Source organism: Bombus terrestris, chromosome 3 (genome assembly GCF_910591885.1).
Source record: "Bombus terrestris chromosome 3, iyBomTerr1.2, whole genome shotgun sequence".
Lineage (NCBI taxonomy): Eukaryota > Metazoa > Arthropoda > Insecta > Hymenoptera > Apidae > Bombus > Bombus terrestris.
The window spans coordinates 14783576-14804773 of record NC_063271.1 but is presented as its reverse complement, the minus strand read 5'-3'; the positions used below and the strand labels follow the sequence as shown (position 1 = coordinate 14804773).

The following is a 21198-nucleotide window of genomic DNA, read 5'->3' as shown; positions in this document are numbered from 1 at the left end:
TAAAATAAAATATAGGACAATTTATGAAAAATAAAGCACCTAAATATGCTTGTTGTATTATAAAACTTCACTGAATAAAAGTACAATATTATTGCATATAATGATATAAAAATTTTATCTATATATTTATATATAATATAATTTAATCTAATATACATATCAAGAAATGCAAACATTAATTTAATATATATTTCATTTACACATGGCAAATTAATTACTAGATATTTATGCATTTATAGAAAATTTAGAAATGCAAATGTTTGTACAATGTACATAATATAGAAAATTCTATAAAATATCCTTAAACCCCAAACATCTCAATCCATCCCTTTTTGTTTCCTTGAATACCTATAATTAATATATTGGAAATAGTATTAACAAAATTGGAATGGAGTACTTCAAAATACTATTATTAATTTAAATGTAAAAGAATTAAAACTACAGTAATCTCTAATGTAATATCAAAAATCAATTTTCCAAGATTTATATTGATGGTGATAATGACACATTGAAAACATTGATATTAATTGACATTTGAAAACTGATATCTCTCATACATATAATACACATTAGGGTTGTACCAACTAATCGGTTAAGCTGACTATCCGTCCATTTTTATAGTTGGCGACTAGTCGGTAAAAAAAGCCATTTATCGGCCTTAAATTTTTAGTATCATAAGACATAGAAGTAAAACTACAATAAGCTTTCTTTACTGTCATTAGCATAATGTTAATATTTTTTAATATGTAGTATACATACCTATGAGTACATATTTGCATGTAACCTAATTATTATATAAAAAATTAAAAATAATAATTAGTATTTATTGAAATAAACTAAATAAGTAGGTACCAATTAAGTAGGAACATTGATCATTATTTCTTAATTTTATTACAACAGAAAACTGTTTAAAATGAAGAAACATGACGTAATAAAATAAATACAACAAACAATGTTAAAAAATTTTCTCTTTGGATTCTTAATATTAAACAATAATAAATTTGACGCGATTTATAGCGGTGTTTAAAAATAATCAGCAGAGATCACAATCGGGAGTTGACTAATTGGTTAATGGGCTAGTCGGCCAAAATCTTAATCGTTATACGATTACGTCTCTAATACACATAATTATTTCTTTATTATCATTAATTATTATCATTAATATATGATATCCTATATTAATATATCTTCAATGAATGTTATTCAAGGTAATATTTGGAAATTAATATTATAAAAATTTAATTGATAGATTCTAATCACAGTTATATCGCTATGCATAATACTTACTTTTTTATTTCTTGCATTTGTATGTGAAAAATTTTATTTAAATCTTCCAATTTCATTAAACACTCTTCTTTAATGAGATATGGTATTGGTATTTTATTGGCATTTTTTATTTCACTCTCAATCTCTTTACTAATTGTTTTAAATGTTTTACGTGTTACTTTTCCATTTTTCAATTTGTTTTCTAAATCCAAAATTTTATAATGAATATTTTCACCTGCCAATTTGGCAGACCTCGCAAGTGATCCTACAGTTGCTTCAAGAGTAAAATTTGATGCTCCTTTTGAGAAATAATTGAGAAAACAAAAATATTTTAATTCTCCTGTCTTCAATACATGTGTACCACAACATGCTTCTCTAAATGAAACATATACATGGTATCAGTTATCATCAAATAAAAAAATATTTAAAGAAAGAATTTTTTTCGAAAGTATTTAAAGAACTACTATGACTTTTAGAAAACATAGCTCTTCTTATTATTTTCTAAGAATACTTACTTTGATCTTAAATCATGAAAATTAATTTCTATGAGCCTAATATCTTTATAAAAGTAAATTTCTCCTGGTATTAATGTTACAGAACTTTCTGCTAATAATTCCAAAACATTTAATATTTTTGTAGTAACTGGGACATTAGCTATTATAACATTATTTATAAGTTCTTCAATTTCTTTCAATTGCTTAAAAGAAAGATCTTCTCCAAATGAATTAAATTGACATTTTAAGCTGTGTGGAATAATAGTAGAATTCCGTAAATAAACTGCTTGCATAATTTGTTGTATTGATGCATGTAATAAATGTGTTGCAGTATGATGTTGCATTACTCCTATACGAAATTCAGGTTCAATGGAAACCAAACAATCATCTTTAATTTTTAGTTCTTCAATCCATTTTCTATAGGAACAAATTTTTTCTTTACAGATTTTTGCTGATACAATATTAATAACTATAATATAATTATGGTAAAAATTAAAGTAAAAACTTACCTCAAATCAGTTTGTACAAGTTTTCCATAATGTATAACATACCCATTAATTTTCTTCACATCATATACATTAAAATTCCAATTTTTTGAACAGATGGTAGCCTTGTCTGATATTTGGCCACCCTGTGTTGAATAACATAATGTTTTATCCAATATAAGTCCAATTTTATCTTTATCTGCATTGTAATTTATAATTGTGTCATTAACAGTTGAATGTATATTTTTGTTTGTATTTTCATTTGCTTTGTTTATTATTGTATTATCTGAAACAAAGGAATTATGTACTCTTTTACTATATTATTTGAATTTAGGTAATACAAAATCAGTACACACAAACGTACACACGGACAAGGAGAGAGATTAATGATCAATCTTTACCATTTATAATTAATGCCATAATTTTACTTTCAATTTTAGGAAACTCATAATTATTTCCATTAAGAACATATTTATATTTAAAGCTGTCATCAGTTTTAGGTATACAATTTTCTTCAAGTATTTCTAAAGATTTCTTTATGTTTGTTATACTACTCTTTTCAAGGCCGATTCTAGATCGATTTTTGAGACATTCTAATTCTTTCTGGAAAGCTACTTTATCAAAATATAGAGATTCAATCTTTGCTAGTTCAGTAATTGTTTCTACACTTAAACCATATGTGTCATATAACTTGAAAGCAACACTTCCTGATAATACATTACTTGCTTCTCTGCAAAATTAATAATAAATTAAACAACATGTACTTTTTTACCTATAATGGGTGATCTACATAAAATACATTTGCTAGTCTACATAAAGTAGAGTTTCAGATCTGTATTGATCTGTATTGAATAACAATTGGCGAATATAAAAGCTAAGTTTTCATAATTAAATAATACCTTATTATTGGGTTGTTGAATAAGTCAAACTTTTCTGAGATCATGTTTTTGCCCAAAGACAACAAAAATTCTACATGGATGAAATAATGACATTACCCAATAGATGGCAGGAGATTGTTGAATAGGATGGTGTACATTTGGTTTAATTGTAGTATTGCAAGGTGTCAGAATATAGTTTATAATTCATATTAGAAGAGATTTAAAATTTATCCAACAATCCAATATGCATATAATTATCATATTCCTCACTAGTGCTGTTAATAAATTCATCTATATGATAGAGGATCAATAAAAAATGATCCACTATCATTATTTTTGCTCTACAATCCTCTATAACCATCAACATAATCTGTTTGCGACATTACTTGTAATTCTACCTTTTGACATTCTTCTTAATCAGGACGAATTTAGCAATTCTCATATAAAATGTTACAAATTATTATCTTGGAAACTACTACATTTTTTTAATGTAAACAGATGACTCTATCAATATATTAAAATTAAAGTAGAACTTTAATTTATGTTTTCAGAATATATATTAAATATCAGAATATATATTAGGTTCTATTAGATAAGTATTATGTTGTCCATTTTGTTCTATTTCTATTATTATGATCATACATAGTTCAATAAAATAATATAAAACAAAAAATGTTTTACATCTATTATTTCCTTACAAAATGAAAGAAGCTTTTGAGACAACCTAATAGATTTTACTTTTGCAAATATTCAAAATATTGCTTGTTCAAAAATAAAGTCTACTTTTTTGTTTTGCTGCATGTTCCAGACTTGATTTTTATTAAAACATTGTCACGAAAAAGATTTGAGATAAATATTGTTTTTAAGTAAACTTATAAAATATAAAAATGTGCCATCTCATTTAAATAAATGAGGGAGTATTTTGCCCCTTAGGAAATCAGTAATAGTCTCATGTATTTTATAAAAAGAACGTAATTAACCATTTATTCTATGAAAGAATCTAATGAATCAAACTTACAAGTGAACCAAGTACTGTTTGTCTTATATTCAGGCTGCAAATTATAGATACAGATTGCTGCATGAACTCCTTGCTTCATGAACTGCTCTTTCCAAAAAATGATGGAGATAGTTCCAATCGTAACGTAAGCTAGAATTTCAAACTACAATACAAAATATACTAACTCTAATAATTTATAAAAGACAGTTTATATTTTGCGTAGACCACCCTATATACTTATACACAGACACATACAAGTTATTAAGTACATGTTGAAGGTACTTGTATCCATCTCCAAGTCCAGGAGTCAGTTGTTCAGTAATCGAACTCAATTGAGGATATGTTTTAACAAGTTTTGTCCACTGTTTATGACAAGTATGCTTTAATTTTTTATATAATTCTTCTTCAAATTCTATTATCTTTTGCACCTAAATATAATTATATTACATAATACATTACAAAATGCTATATGATAGACAAATAAATTATAAGATCTTACACTACCTTTCTTATTATATTTTTTACTTTATAGTACCTTTTTTAAATTTTTCTGCAATTCTGGATAAACATCACCTAAATTTTCTACTACAATATATGAGAGTTCAGAAAGTATTCCCTGTTTTTTAAATACTTTTTCACTAACATCAATTGATTTTCTTATTATTTTCCTAAGTTTATTACTGAAAAGATAAACCCATAGTTACATACAACTATTATATACATAATTATGTACATAATATATTAATTATAATTATTGTATTTAGAATAATTTACCTTTGTTCTGGTATAACTCCGTCTGCTAAAGCTACAGTAATCATTCTGCTATGATCTGCCAAAATTCTATATCCACTATCAAGTTCATTTTTGTCATTATAAAATTTACCTTTATATTCTGGTGCTTTTGTATATTTTTGAATAGTTTTAAAAAATGGTTGAAAAATATCTGTATCATAATTGGATTGTTTTCCTTGTAATACTGCAACTAGTCTTTCAAATCCCATGCCTGTATCAACATAATGTTTTGGTAGAGGTACTATTGTACCATTTGATAATCTAATGTAAAATCATAACAAATTGGTATTTAAAATAATATAGATATTATATTATACAAGAAACATGTACTTCAAGCTTGATAATAATAATTCTTCTATATTGTTTTATTGCATACCGTTCATATTGTATAAAGACTATGTTCCATAGTTCAGTGAGATCTGTGTAACCCTTGTTAATTTGCATACACCGATTTTTTAATTGCTTTGTATGATCTATATGTATTTCTGTACAAGGACCACATGGTCCTGAAATACCCATTTCCCAAAAATTCTCTTGTAATCCAAATGGAAGAACTTTATCTTGCCTAATGCCTATACTTAACCAAATATCTTTACATTCTAAATCAGGTTCCAATTCCATTCTTTCATCTCCACCAAAATATGTTACATATAAACAGTCTTCATTAATACCATAATGTTTCGTTAATAAATTCCAAGCATAACGACAAGCTTCTTCCTACAAACATGAATTTATATTGAAAACTAAAACTGATAAAATATCTTTTTAAAATAAATATTATATATTTATTTTATAATAAAATATTTTTAGAAACTTACTTTAAAGTAACTCCCAAAAGACCAGCTTCCTAACATTTCAAAAAATGTGTGATGATAGCTATCATTTCCAACTATATTCAGATCATTATGTTTTCCACTGATTCTTATACATTTTTGTGAATTTGTAACTTTCATTGCAGGCGGATTGTAATAATCTAAAAAAATTCCTTTAAACTAAAAAAAATTTAGAAGTTTTATAGATATTTGATACTATGAAACAATATAATTAATGAAAATTAATTATAAAAAGTAATAGTAATTTGTGATAGATTTATTTTTTATAATTCTAGTTTTGAAACATACTTGGTTCATGCCAGCATTAACAAATGCTATTGTATGATCATTATATGAAATAACAGGGCTTGATCGAATAAAAGTATGCCCCAAATCTTTTTTAAAATAGTCCAAAAATTCATTTCTGATTAATTTTGCACTTTTTTGTATTGCAGATACAGTACCAGAACTATACATTCGTACTGATAAAATGTGATTCATATCTTTTTTATTTTAAGTATTATTAACAACCTTTGATTCAAATTAATTAATCTATTAACTTAAATAACTATAATTTAAAGATATTATAAATTAATAAGTGTATATAAATGATAGTATAAATTGCTTAAAGCATAGTATATTATATAAATTGTGAGTTAGATTCATGTAGGCTTTTACGCGATCATTATAACAGGTCTCAAAGCTCATATACCTGAAACTACGAAAAACCGTCCAGAAATTGAGTCGTGACTAGTCGTGAAAAGTTAACATGTAAGATAGGAAGGTTCTCATTCTGTGCATGCGTGACATACTATTAATGTCTCAGACAGAGACAGAGACACTCCACTCATCTCTGTCTGTCTTGCAAAAACGCGGACTTTATTGACTTCCCATGTTGATTTTTCATGATTAAATACGATTCAATTTTCGGATGGTTTTCCTTAGTAAGTATCGAGATCTGTTTACATGATCGTGGGTCCTTATAATAAATATTCCGATCACGGTCATATAAATAGATCTCGACCTGCTAGAGAAAACCGTCCGAAAATTAAGCCATGAAAATTAAGCCATAGAAAACAATGAAGATCTCGTTCTTGCGAGACAGACAGAAATGAGTAGAATGTGAATATCTCTGTCTGAAATATTCATAGCATGTTACACATGCGCAGAACAAGAACTTTCTTGTCTTCCATGTTAATTTTTCACAATTCAATTTTCGGACGGTTATCCCTAAGTATTGATATACGAGTGTCGAAGCATGTTTATATGATCGTGATTTCGGCTATTGAAACAGTAATTTTTATCTGTATGATAAAAGCATATCCTTGAGTTAGAGTTATATTATATAATTTCTAAGTTATGTTATTGTCATTAATTATGTTATAAAAATTATCCAGTTATAATGTATATTTTCCCCATATAATAATTTGTTTCTTAAATCGCTTAAGTTTTTTAAGTAATTAAATGTTATGAATTTATATTTTTCACAAAAGAATATTTATTCATGAAAATATGTCTTACAAATAATCTAGTGACTTTGTCTTTAAATGAACTAAGGGTGGCAAGTACGTAGTATAGAACTCATTGCTTGCCGTCAAAAGTGTTCAAGGTGGAAATCGTTGACGCCATTTCGTATCTCGTTTCGCTGAAAGCGTCACGAAAGTTTTATCCCTTTTTACTTTAATTTAATTTCGCCAAAACGTCGCAGCCACATGTAAGTAGTAATGTGATATTGTAATAAGATATTTGACAATTAGAAATATTTTTGAGTAATTTGAAACTTAAGTGGGATGAAGAGATTTACATATCGTCAGTTACTAGGGCACGCCAAGGGCCGGTTGTTTTTAGATATCTTTTTTTCTCGGTTACAAGGTCGTATTTCAATTCTACATTTTAAAAATTCGATCTATATAATATACTTGTTTTGTACTACTTCATTATAATAATTACAATCGATGGGACGAATGAAATTGTTTTCCTTTCTATTGATAATATCTGATAATTTTCATGGCCTTGAACAGTATATAAGCGTCTTCTACGTTTACCGGAAAAAATATCACAATTTTTCAAATTTCATTCAATTTTTTTTTCAGCTATTTAAAGTTTACAAAATTTTTATAAAGCAACTCCCTTTATTTTTATTTGTTAGAAAATATATAAAATTCTTTTATTTGCGTTTTAAGACACCTGTTCTTACACAGTTATAAAATGTGTAGTAATGACCATGTAAGTTTGATACATTTTTTTTAATATTCTCGAAATGTAGTTTCTCCATTTTAGGAAATTTCAAGGAAATGTTAATGCTTACATGTAACCATTTCTTCCTAAGGTACTAATTTTTAAAGTATATACATATAAGAATTTAGATGTTTATTATTTGCTTTTTTCATGACATTAATTTTTTTATGTTATTCTGTGTATGGTTTGATTATTAAATCCAAACAAAATGCACATATACAATTTAGCAAAATTATATATCCAAAAAGGTAATAGTTTTGAAATCAAGTATAGTGACTTATATTTATTTATTTATTGTTTAATTTAGAAATAAAATATAATGTTGTATATTTATTACATCGTACTTAATGTACAATGTTGAATAATGAACCAATTAAAGATATTTATATGTATATAATAATTATATATATCACATTAAAAAACATTAAACACGGATTAAGTACATTATACTGTTATTTAAAATAATTCGATTTTGGAAACTTATTTTTTTTTTAGATATTATTGCAAAATACAAATAATATTGGAATCAAAATATAATTATTAAATGTTGCTGTATATATTAAAAAATTATATTACAAAGCTTTTATAACTATATTTTGCTTAAGCATATCACATAGAATGTAAATTTTTATTTGAAATATAACTTATTATGATATTATTATTACTATAAAAAATTGGCCACCTTGTGAAGATAACATAAATTTTAGATATACTTGATTTAAAATACTAGTGTACAGTGCGCATAAAAATGCATATAACCATAATAATGCAATTATAGATGTAAATGATTGCAAAATATTATTTCACAAATCATATTTCAAATCATTATTGTAATTAATAGATTAAACTATTATAATAAAATATAAAAATGTAATTATTTAAAAATGAAATAATAATACACATAAGACTGTAATTAATCATATTATTTTTTTATTTTCAGAAAATGGTTTCATCTAATCAACCGGTAAGAACAATGCTAATAGTAAATAGTTTTCCATTTTGTATTATTTGATGACCTCAACGTTTATTTTTCATGTACATTACTTTTTTCAAATAAATGATTAATATATAAGTTGAATGGCATAATTTGTTTATAGGTACATAAGGTATTGTGTTTTTGTAATTTTTTTATATATTCAAATCTTTTATAACTTAATCATTTACAAATTTTAGTTAGATTAAATATCAGTTCAGTGATTATTATATATAAGCTCAATGATATATTATTATTATTATTATTATTATTATATGATTTTTGTAATAATAGCAAAAATTTTGAGCAAGATAAAATCTCAAACAGACACCATACTTTCTGCAAACAGGGGTATGGTCGATTTTAGAGGTACAAAATGAATCTAACATTTTCTTTATTAATTGGTATTTATAAATGCATGTATTATATTTACATAAAGAGATTCATGAATAAGTGTTATTAACTGTATGTTTCAATTTTACAGAGAAAGACAAAAATATTTGTGGGTCGGTTACCAGAAAATTGTCGCAACGATGAGTTGCGACAATTATTTTTACGTTTTGGTGAGGTAACGGAATGCGATGTCATGAATCGATATGGGTTTGTCCACATGGCACGTGAGGAAGATGCAGCTGCCGCAATCAAAGCTCTTCACAATTCAAACTTCAAAGGGGCAACAATCAATGTGGAACAGTCTACAGGCAAATCACGTGGTGGAGGAGGAGGACGCAGGGATGGAGACAGAAGAGGTGGACCAGTGAGAGGTGGTAGGGGGGGACGAGACGGTGGTAGAGACGCTCGTCCTGGACCATACAATGATAGAAGAGGTTGGTAAATTTATTTTTATGATATTCTGTTTTGATATAACTATTTTCTCATTGCCTATTATGCTTCTGTGTAATATTTAATAATTAATATAACAAACTTTTATCATTTAAATATATACATAATTCATATCTTTTTAAAATTTATGAGAAAAATTAGAATACATTATTTTACATCAAAGCTAATAAACTTTTTAAAATTATAAATATATAATGGGACATAAATTTATGAAATGTAACATAAAGCATTTTGCAATGAGAAAATAATCAATTAAAGTAAATATATTTTTCATACAGACTAAAATACAAATTGGATATCTCGGCATGCTTTACAGTTCTTCCGATCCAACTCGTTGGTTACGATGGATCTGCTGCAGGTGGCGTCGCAACGGGGTACACCGATTACAATCGTGGCGCTGGAGACTTTAGTGGACGTGGAGCTGATTTTGGGACTGGATACACTGATCGTGGAGCGTATGGTCAAAATGTGGGGAGCGCGGCAATGGGTTACACTTCTACGGCACCTGGAATGGGAGGAGGATACGGACCAGCAACTGGAGCTGTTGGAGGATATGGACCAACTGGAACAGCTGATTACGGTCGAACTGACTACAGTCGTGCTGCAGATTTTGGAGCTAGAACAGATTACGGTAATGGCAGTGGTATGTGCTTTATTTAGCCAGGATATTGTAATATTCATAATTAACCCTTTATATTATTCTTCTTAAATTAAACATTATTTTCATTTACAATATTATATTTCATTTTATTTTCTGTATTTATCTTTGAAATTTGAAATACATATTTTTGATGTTCAGATTGTACTTTTACATATTAAAATTGCTTTCATTATAGATCAATTGTAGAATTGTTATTTACAAAGAAAGATAAAATAGCTCCTTTTTTATTTGACATACATATACTTTGTATTATTAATTATTATTATTTTCATTTTTTTTAATAAGACCATATAATATATCCATTTTCAAAGGTGTTTTTAAATATAAATGTATAAATTTATTTTTTTTTTTAATAGCACCTAAATTAAACATACCTTTGTTGCAACATATCTTTTCATAAATTCATAATATTTTTTATTTCCTTGTTTTTAGACAATTAAATGTATGAGATAAAATAACATATATATATATTTATATGTATATATATGTCATTCTATAAATACTGTTTTTACCATTTTATTTATGAAAAGGGTTATCATGAATGTTACACTGTTAGATTTTTGCTCTGGATACCAAAGTTGAATGCATGAAATAAGATTACATATATTCATTTGAAGTGTTACTATCAATTCAGAGCTATTTGTGAATACTAAATATCTAACAAATAGGATAGATTTAGCCAGGCTGCAATAAAAATAACTATTATTCTGATATAGAGTGTATACATTTTGCAGTAGTTGGAGGTGGGATGACTGGGGACTTTAATCGTGGTGCCCCAGGTCCAATGGATTATGGACGTACAGATAATTTTGGTGCAAATCGTACTGTTGATTATACAGCTAGAAATGATTATGATCGAGCTGCAACTGGACCTATGAGAAACGGTGGTGGTGCAGTTGCCACTACTGGGTATGGGACGGGTTACACAGATGTAGGATATGATGAAAGTCACTGGTAATATATTTCATTCATTTTACAACACTAGATTTAATTTTATTATTTAATATGAATTAGTATATTAATACATTGGTAATTTTTATTAATATAATTCAATAACTATATAATAGTAACATTTAAAGTAGTAAATTAGATATTAATGATTTGGATTAACAATTATTAATAAAATTGACACACATTTTTTTAAATTTTTTATACACAATACATATTGGTTCTAAATATGTAAGGACAAAAAATTTAACCTTGAAGAAGTACAGATTAATGTTAACAATTTAAAATAAGTATGCACTGTAAAAGAATAAGTCTCTTGCAGCATTTTGAAGTACTTTAGCATAACAATTATGTGAATTGAAACTTTATTTTTATTCTAACCTGTAATGCTTATACTAATTTAAAATTTGCAAGTGCATTACAAGATCAATTAATTATGCTTGAGCAACATTTTGGTGCATTATAAGGATAGAGTGAAAATAAGTTAACATATTCCAATTGTGTATGACAGGGGTTATCCGGGCGGGCCTGGGGATATGATGGGTGGGCCCGGGGGGGTAAGTCAGGGAGCTTCGATGGCCTACGACAGGAGGGATGGTCCCCCTGTTAATGATATACCTCCATTTAACAGGCCAATGAGTACTGGACCCAGCTACAGCACTGGGGCACCTAGTTATAGTACTGGTCCTGGACCACAAGCAGACATGTTTAGTAGAAGACCTGGCAGTGCTGTCCCTAGTGGTGGATATCCACCTGTTGGTGGAGGGTAAGTAGCAAAGTTACATTCATTTTACTACTTAAAATATCAGTACATAAATATTAATTAATAATTATTCTCCATTACTTTTATTTCTTTTATATTTGTTGCAAATAGTTCTTTTTAAATCTTTGTTGTGTGTTTGTAAAACATTATCATGTACGAAAATAAAATTATTTTTGACAAATCACCAACTTGAAATAATCGTGGTTCACTTAAGGTACATAAATATTCTTCTTTTTTCAAAATTCCACTTATTTTCAATAAATCTTCTGCTGTTTCATTCCTACTGTAATCTAAATTAGTTCATTCAATTTTATATTTATTATTTCTTATATATTATTTTTTGGTAAGGTATTTACATATTTCAAAATGTCTTTTCCATACTGAAATATTTAGAAATATTCAATCTGACTGATCTCAACTATTATTATTATTATTATTATTGTTATTATAATAATCTTAATTTTTGTTTTAGCTATACCGAAGGGTACGACAGACCAGATGCATATGGTCCTCCACGTGGTGGCGGACGGTAAGTCTTATTGTTGTTATTATTATTATTTAATATGTTACACTACTTACACCAATGCGTTTTCTAAAGTGATACTGATCACACAGCGTTAAAGAGCGATATTAACTTATGCGAATGATCGTTCATTGTTCAAGCGACCACGCTCTTTTTGCGCAATGTCATTTCGATTGATTGAACACTGATCTCAGTGTGCTTACGTTTTTATGCGGATCGAAATAGGTTAAACATTTTCTGTAAAAGTATAAGGTGTGACACTTAGCGCGAGAATATAAATATTTCTTGATCATAGAAAGCGTATATTTGTGCATATAACGGCACAAGATTGATTTCTATTGTCGATGAAATACATTATACGAAATAAGTCATTCTGCGACTTTTCTAGTGTCGAGTGTAAAAGAGAACAGAGGTAGTAATATATCTATTAACTATTATCTATAAATTTATTGATTTTTTAATATAATAGTATAATGATAGCGAATATATTCTATTTTTAAATACTCACACGCGCACACATTTTCTAAGATAATAATATCATTATAAAATTACTTATGCGAAGTAAATAGCTCTGTTACTTTGCTCGTATACGTATAAGAAGTTTTAAACTTGAGGTTCAATTTAAAACAGTTATTAAGTATTAACCCCTTCCCGTACTTTAGCGAGTCAGACTTGCGATGAAATCCCAGAATATCGCGAATATTCATGTTTGGGCCAAAATCTTCATCGCAAGTCTGACTCGCTAAAGTACGGGGAGGAGTTAATTATTCAAACACTCATATATACAAAGTTATAAGTTCAACAAAAATTAAATTAAGATGAAATATGAGGTATATACTTGATATTTTATAAGTTTGATTCATAAAGGATTTATGAAATTCTAAAAAAAAATTTGTTAATGCAGTGCACATGTTAACTCTTGCATATGTTTGTACTAATCAAAACATTGTTACTTCGAAAACGTTCAATCCAAATTGATCTGAATCAAACATAGTTCGAATATCGAAATAGTTTAATTATTCAGGCAAGATTGCAAGAAAATTCGATGTCTTTTATTGATTTAAACAATTGGTTTATTTGCATTCATACTATAGGAATGAAAATAATAACTCGAATCAAGTGCCTGGAAAATAATTATTCTCTCGTTACATATTCATCACGAAATAATGATTGTCAATATTGATTTGAATTTTCAAATAACTCGGAATCAATCAAGTATCTAACAAAAATATCTAATCAAATATAAGGATTTCAGTTTCTATTATTGAAAAGATTATTAGGTAACGAAATTTTGTTAAGAACAATGTAATGTATCAGTTAAGAGATCACAAAAGGACTCATTTTACAATTATTTATCCAGTTAATATTACAGACTATTTTATGTTTCCATGTCAATAGCTATGAAGCTATTCTTAAAAGGAATGAGTTAAAATACAGAGAAATATTTAATTACATTCGAAAGAAAAACGGTATTAAGTTCGTATTTTATACTTGTCTAGAGAAAATCATTTTAACTTAATGCTACCTCTCTTCTTTTATGTACTCTGCGGTAAAAGTTACGCGAAATCAGTGTGTACGTGATTCGAGATATTTGCGATTAATCGAACAACAGTTCGGTAGAATGCTGATAAATGAACCGTAATAATAATACGTTACGACACACTGCGCCGTTAAACATGTATTCTGAATTCTGAAGATGCATGCTATCGGTCTTACCGTGCCTCGAAACCTCATCGGTTTTCATTTTTTTGAAAGAACACCGTACTACGAAAAATGCGTGAGAAGAAGACAGCCCAGCCCGGTTTGGTTGTTGCACGAAAATTGCGTTGCGTTCTTTTGCTATTGCGTCTTTTGCCAAGATTATTGCAAATGATCGAGCAGCTAGAGGAACATTTTCAATGATCATTCAGAATATTTATTTTGGAATGCTCGAGCACATACTTCGGAAATATTCGTGAACGTTTGAACTGTCGTCGATACGCTTTTGCGACAATAGCGAGAAACGCCTGGCTGTGACGATAAAGCAGCTTTAAACATGTGACAACTTATCAGACCTGAGTCTGATCGGTATTTCGCTTATATATATGCAGTCTTACGGTACCACACACATTAACGCTTATCTTGTATTTATATTTCAATTTTCAAATGATAGCTTTTATATACTCTTATATAATCTTCATCACATCACTATAAGATTACTATAAAGAATACAAACGTTATTCAATTTAGTTTTTTTTCTAGGCACTATACTTCTACAAACTTCAAATTGTTCAGAAATTAAGTTATACTTAGCATACATTAACATAATTAAAATTAGAACAATAAATTCTTAACAAAATGACAAATATTTTAACATTTCTTTGTAGATATGTTTGGCAAATAATTAATATACAATATTAATATACAAAGTGTTTAATTGTTTCAAGTACCTTTGAATTTGGGAAAATACATTGATAATATCAAGACCATTATTCTATTTCAATCTATTTTCATTGTGTGATAAAACATTGTATACATTTTTTCTTTTTTTTTTAGCCTTTTCTTTTTTAATAACTATGGGCTGCATATGTTAATCAAATGTCTTCAGTTTTGAATTATAGCTTGAATTTTATCCTTGTTTATATTTGCTGATGAATGAAGTAACAAATACAGAATACCTGACTACATATATTTGTCACATAGAAAATATTAGCTATCGTATAAAGAACAAAAGTACGAAATTAATAGAAATGATTGATAAATATTTTATCCAGGTCTGAAAGTTGTATGTTATCCGGCAAATGTGTGTTACATGCGTTGCGAGGAGATTCGATCGATAAAATCTATACGTAGTATGATATTTGGTATTGAAAGGCGGCAGTGTGAAGGCAGCACTGGCCTTTCTGTAAGAAAGAGAAGGAATTTTTGGTAAAATGTATTCGCGCATATCAGTGTTACATCTTATACTTTCCAGCTTGTTGCGCCGCAAGGCGATGAAGAAATTAATACTGCGATTTTTCATTTTTTGACCTTTTAGCTTCCCAGGTCCGGCAGACGCGATGCCACCGAGGTACTAAAAGCGTACTAAAGCAAATACTAAGCGCATGCGAAAAGGCTCCCTTAAAAAAATGCCTCTTTAGTGGTGGTCATTCGCTTACGGAATCGAATACCTAGGAACTGCCCTGCGTCTGACATACAGAGTCCATACCATTACATACAATAATATGTATAATGATATAGACACGATATAATGATATAGATACGATCTAACGTTTAACACACTAACTTAAGGTACGGTAAGAATAAGAAGTACATCAATGAGCAACATAATGAATGGCTAAGGAGATAAGCAACTATGATCACCTGAAGAGAAAAAAAGAAGATTGAATTTCTGATTGAAGTAAACATTATAACGTAAAATCAAGGAATTTTATATATCGTTCATTTTTTCCAGCAGATAGTGGATATATTCCTTTTGTGCGATTTGTGTTTCGTAGTTTTTTTCTGATATTTTCCATGTTTTCTCTCGTAGTATATACAATCCAATTTCTTGAAATGGATTGAAGCATCTTTTATCTATCTTAAGTCACATAATGATTACATATTAGTAGGATAGATAATTTCGTTATAAGTTTGTAATATTTAGCATCAACAAAATGGTGACTTAGGCTATTAAACAGGAAATGCTGTATAATCTTTTTTTACACGTAAGAACTTGGATAATGTTTTAAATGTTCATTAATAAAGCAAAGAAACGTGTTTGCAGAAGTTATCAATGTACCTCACAGAATGAAAAATAAAATTCAAACGTATGTCTTTAAGCCTCTTAGCTTAAATATTTTCAAGTACATACTCCTCGTAACAATTTCTTTATATACACCTTGTTATTCACATAGTCTCTGTTTGAATCTTACGCAAAGTAATTGAAGATTTTATTTTTTACCTTCGACTATTCACTACACTTTTATTTATACTTTTCAAGTAAACTTCTCTTCACTAAAGCTTTTTCTGCTCTTCGTTGAAACATGCGACGCTGACAAGTGGATGTTAAAAGGAAGTCATCGAAGAAATTTATACGCAAGATCAAGTGAAATATGATTTACTTGTTTCTCGTCCTTCGGCGAAGCAACTAGGTATTAGCGCGCGTTCATACGTGGTACACATAATTATTATTAGAATGACGTTTTGCATTGCAAAATCGTCCTTTCTTTCTTTTTGTCTTCCTTTCTTTCTTTCTTTAAAGCGTCCAAAGTATAGTTCAGTGTAATTAAATATTATCAAATAAATATATCACAGATTTTTAGCGTGCAAACCAAAATACAGATATATTTTAAATTGAGATCAGGTGTTTATAGTATTCTTATTGTTGTATTAAATATATGTAAAAAAATTTCTGTACAACGTAGAATTGCTGAAATTTAATTAGTTTTTTATTATATATATTGTATTTCTATATATTTCCAAAATTACAATTAATATATATGTATTATAACGCGTATTTTATTATCTATATATTTTATTAATAACAAAATTTAGAAACATCTGTTTATGGAAACATAATAGTCACAAAATGATTTTGCAAAATTTTTATTAAATTTGATCGCTTCTTGGTATAGTTTAAATAAATAAAGTAATATGAAAAACCTGAATGAAAAAATATATTCTGATTCATCGAAGATATTATAAACTTCTTGATCTCAATGCTTAATCTAATGCTTTTAGAAATAATAAAAGCATTTCAAGTTACATTTTACTTGAACATAATATTTTAAGAAATATGAAAATGTAAAAGAAATGTACGTTACATGTATTTATTAAACTTTTAAAAATACAAAAATGCAGAACGTCATTTAGCATTTGATGGAATCTACATGACTTGTACTTAGACAGCGTAATCTTGAATTATGCGACGAATCGCGCGTAAACACAGCGCACTCTAATCCTGGTGGCATATCAACGTCAGATTATTGAAGAGACGATATCAAGTCGCTTACCTATGCGTGTGGCCTGTAGATGCGACTCTGGTGAATAATGCAAGCTTCGATATGCGGATAACGTGCTACAAATTGCGTTTGCGCTCAAAGCTGGCGGTGCTTTGAATTTAAACAGAAGGTATGTTCAACGCGTGCGCCATTTACTCTTTGCTCGTTAAAGCAAAAAAAATAGTTATAATGAAAAAAACTGAAAACAGAATGCGCTTATTGCGCGCATTATCTATTGTCGGTTATTGCGACGCTGAAAATTTATGATAAAAGACTACGAACAAAAATGTTCCTGCAATCGTCGATTATAATACCGTTGCGAAGATGCTGCGATGGCGAATGCTTTTAGTATTTAATTCTAATTCCATCTCTTAGGAAATCATCGAGAAAGATTATCTTTTTTATTTATACGAGTCATATGTTCGTAGGTGGCACGAGTCAAATTTATTTTATTCCGAACGTAACCCGTGTACACTATACGTATTCTCGATAGATATCGATAAATTCTTTATCTATTTCTAATGCTTCTTACCCTTTTGTGTGATTTACTTGAGTTATTTTTCAAGACGTTCTTAGATAAATTATAAACGAATATCTAAAATATGCATATAGGGAATAATCGTTATGTTACCTTAAGTAAAGTATTCTTTGTTAATTTATATATTTCTAACATAACGTGTTATTTATTTTGATTATACTCTATTTGAATTGACTCGATAATTTGTCACTGATGTAAATTCTTGGTTAATTATTAATTTTATGAATAAAAATAAGTGAGATTTTCAAAAGTAAATTAACATGCTGACACAGTATTAGATCTCAATAAATACTTTACGAGACTATTTGATATCTACAACGGATGTAATGGGATGGAATTAGAACTAAATTAATACGAATACAGCTTTTACATAAACAAATCATATATCAAAGAATACAAAATTTTATCTAATTTAAGATTTTATAACAAAATGTATGCTCATATCTACGCAGGCTTGGAAAATGTACTATGCATCAAATAATATAATCTTTTTGATAGATTACAAGCGGGATGACGAGACCCTGGACAATGCGATGAACTCAGATTGGAGGTATGAATCCTAATAATATGAAGAAGCCCTTCCTCTACTCAGATCGATGGGTCTTTTCTCTCAAGAGAGATACTTGCAGCAATGTTAAACCAACGAAGACACAACACAGGAAGAAAGAAAGAATTTCTGTTTTGACAACATATGCTGAACATGTAAGATGTAATGACTAAACGTACTACTTTTAAAATCTATTATTTTTATACTAAAGTACTATATCATTTTATTCGACCACATAATTTCATTTCATTAATATTTGATATATAAATGAACAATTAACTTTTATATATCCAAACATTAATTTTTTATGTACGGACAGTTCTGTATCTACATGATTTTCATTCAACACGATTGGAAAAAATCCAATTCACTTCCACAATTGATTGGCATGCTACAAAGAGTGTCTTCTTAAAAATGTCAGTTGAAAATTCATTCTTTGTATTAGAAACGTTTTTCGAACTTTTTTCTTGCATTTTCCCTCTGATCTTGTTTTATGTTTTTCTTGGAATTTAATTACCAGTGGTTGGCTCTTCTTTTTTTCCTTTTATTCTCTATTTTATGGAAAGATTCCAAGGTCGCTTAAATGCATTCGATTACGAAAAATTCTCCACAATTCACGTTTGTCAGTCATGTTCATTTCGTGTTTAAAGTTACTGTTTAGTCGAGCAAAAGTGAAGTTCCTAACGTGTATAAAGAAACAGATAAATAGTAAAAAGGTGATGCACCAGTTCCCTATATTCTATGGTCTTAAATAGTATTTTTGATTATTGTCTAAATTCCAACTGATTTTTCAAAAAGTAGTATAGTAGTTATTTAAAATGTAGGTGACATAACCTTGTTCGTTGTGACTTGATTGATTGATCCTTTTTAGGTTACCAGCATCTTTTTGTAAAGTTCATGAACAAATGATTTGATTGGGGGCACGTATCTAAACCCTATATTAGAAATTTTGTGGAAACAGTGTATCAGAATATTTATTTACGCTAAAAATATGCATAGAAATTGTAAATTCTTCTGAGGACATCGTTAGGACCGGATACATAAAAATGATGTTTCTAAGGTGTTCGTGAGTCGCGAAAGTACGATACCTTCTGACTTATGAAAGACTGGTGTCTAAGAATTAAATAAAAATCTCTAAATCTAGGATTTAATAGTGGTTGTGTTGATAGTATAATCGAGAATGTGTTGTATATTATATGATAAGTGAGGCGTGGTACCTTCTGATAGAACAGTAATAAAATTTTATTGTTGAATTTTTGACAGTGTATCAGTGGATATACTTACGTACATTCTCCTTTCTTTCCACCAGTTCCATTTGCAATCTAGGAGGATTGGATTCTTGGATTTGTAGTGGATACCTTTGGAAATTTCCAATAATGGAATAATCAGCAAACTAGTATATGATCTTCCAGATGAGCCCACAGGTAGTATAGTATAGTACCATTCAAAATATCAATTATTTCATCAAGGTTCTTCAAAGTATGAGTATGACACACCTCAAACGCTTTTCTTTCTTATCTCTCATTTACTTAAAAGGGAACATACTTTGTGACTTTCAAAAAACAAATATTTTTATTAGCTTATTTAAACGTACATAGAAATTAATAGAATATGGCAGATATTTTATTTTATTATTGAAAACAAATTCAAATTGTCAATAATTTTTCACGAAATTTGATACATACATATAACTGATGGATTTTTGGCATGTCAAGTCACATTTTTTATTAAAAATTTCAAATTTTTATTAACTAATGAAGGAAACAATTTTTACGTAAAATGTCACGGTTTCGTGAAAAATAGCATAATTTTGTCAATTTGCAAAAATTTAAAAATCGGCCCTACTAATACAATAGCGTATGCGATAGAATCTAATAAAATTCTTTCTTTTTTTCAAATTGTACGATTGTGAAGATAAATTATGCTAACAGCGTAGCAGTGCAACTTTGTTCGCACTGTAATATATACCAAAATTAATGCGTCATTCATATTCGTTAATATATAAATTCGGTATTTTTTAAGTAATATGTACGGTATCCTCTCTGTAATAAAAAAAATAATCAAATCACTTCGTCTATTTTTCTTGAATAAATTCCTGACAGAGTCCTTCCTTTTACGAACTCAAATATATACATATGTATATGGCGCGATTGTAAGTGTTATGTGTCATATGTTAGAATTGCCGATCAAAAATGAAAAATATGGTAAATGTTGACCTTGACATATGTTGTCAAGAACATTCTCCCGAGTAATCTCCAGAAAGTTTTAGTCGTTACTCGTTATTCTTCAAAAAGTTATTAACCCTTAGAGTGCTGTGGGCGCATATAGGCGTCTGGCGAAAGCTATGGGTGTGGACTAAGGTCATATATATGCGTTTTCTGTAAGTGCCCGGCATGGACTAAGGACGCGTGTGTGCGTTTTTCAATTTTTCCGAACACCTACGCAGAAGTAATATTATTACGTTTGTGTGAGATAAATA

General features: G+C 28.5%; 2 protein-coding genes and 1 long non-coding RNA gene across 11 annotated transcripts; 1 reads left to right on the top strand and 2 right to left on the bottom strand.

Moving 5' to 3' along the window:
- Positions 1-28: 28 nt before the first annotated feature.
- LOC100650828 (alanine--tRNA ligase, mitochondrial) lies at positions 29-6544 on the bottom strand. Of its 4 annotated transcripts, none has more exons than XM_048414591.1 (11): positions 6437-6544; positions 5731-5904; positions 5289-5629; positions 4895-5173; positions 4656-4800; positions 4376-4548; positions 2647-2975; positions 2270-2531; positions 1782-2177; positions 1288-1641; positions 29-348 (listed from the first exon to the last, which is right to left on the bottom strand). In XM_048414591.1, exons 2-11 carry the CDS (start codon positions 5863-5865, stop codon positions 318-320), a joined length of 2445 nt encoding a protein of 814 aa, XP_048270548.1. In that variant the 5' UTR covers positions 5866-5904; positions 6437-6544; the 3' UTR covers positions 29-317. The 4 variants fall into 4 exon arrangements, with proteins under 4 accessions (XP_048270548.1, XP_048270550.1, XP_048270547.1 ...); XM_048414593.1 differs by having other exon boundaries at positions 5731-5885; positions 6437-6539; XM_048414590.1 differs by lacking the exon at positions 6437-6544 and adding an exon at positions 6034-6430.
- Positions 6545-7230: 686 nt separating this feature from the next.
- On the top strand, positions 7231-20787 carry LOC100650942 (RNA-binding protein 4.1). Of its 6 annotated transcripts, XR_001099560.3 has the most exons (9): positions 7231-7438; positions 8903-8926; positions 9420-9762; positions 10095-10409; positions 11174-11393; positions 11899-12153; positions 12623-12679; positions 18671-18874; positions 20029-20787. XR_001099560.3 is itself a non-coding variant. In XM_012318525.3 (8 exons), the coding sequence occupies exons 2-8, from the start codon at positions 8906-8908 to the stop codon at positions 15727-15729; spliced, it is 1209 nt and encodes a 402-aa protein (XP_012173915.1). In that variant the 5' UTR covers positions 7231-7438; positions 8903-8905; the 3' UTR covers positions 15730-16473. The 6 variants fall into 6 exon arrangements, 5 of the variants coding, with proteins under 5 accessions (XP_012173915.1, XP_012173916.1, XP_012173917.1 ...); XM_012318525.3 differs by lacking the exons at positions 18671-18874; positions 20029-20787 and adding an exon at positions 15690-16473 and having other exon boundaries at positions 10137-10409; XM_012318526.3 differs by lacking the exons at positions 18671-18874; positions 20029-20787 and adding an exon at positions 15690-16473 and having other exon boundaries at positions 7232-7438; positions 9420-9702; positions 10137-10409.
- Positions 12838-14855, bottom strand: LOC125384808. The gene is made up of 2 exons (XR_007223594.1): positions 14390-14855; positions 12838-12910 (listed from the first exon to the last, which is right to left on the bottom strand). It is a non-coding gene; the product is annotated as an uncharacterized LOC125384808 (long non-coding RNA).
- Positions 20788-21198: the final 411 nt, after the last annotated feature.

Coding starts and splice junctions, on each gene's coding strand:
- LOC100650828 (XM_048414590.1), bottom strand. CDS start 6,225: ATGAATCACATTTTATCAGTACGAATGTATAGTTCTGGTACTGTATCT. Junction 5,905..6,033: donor TTAATGCTGGCATGAACCAA/GTATGTTTCAAA, acceptor AATTTTTTTTAG/TTTAAAGGAATTTTTTTAGA. Junction 5,630..5,730: donor CTTTTGGGAGTTACTTTAAA/GTAAGTTTCTAA, acceptor TCATGTTTGTAG/GAAGAAGCTTGTCGTTATGC.
- LOC100650942 (XM_003402286.4), top strand. CDS start 8,906: ATGGTTTCATCTAATCAACCG. Junction 9,763..10,094: donor ACCATACAATGATAGAAGAG/GTTGGTAAATTT, acceptor CATGCTTTACAG/TTCTTCCGATCCAACTCGTT. Junction 10,410..11,173: donor TGGAGCTAGAACAGATTACG/GTAATGGCAGTG, acceptor TACATTTTGCAG/TAGTTGGAGGTGGGATGACT.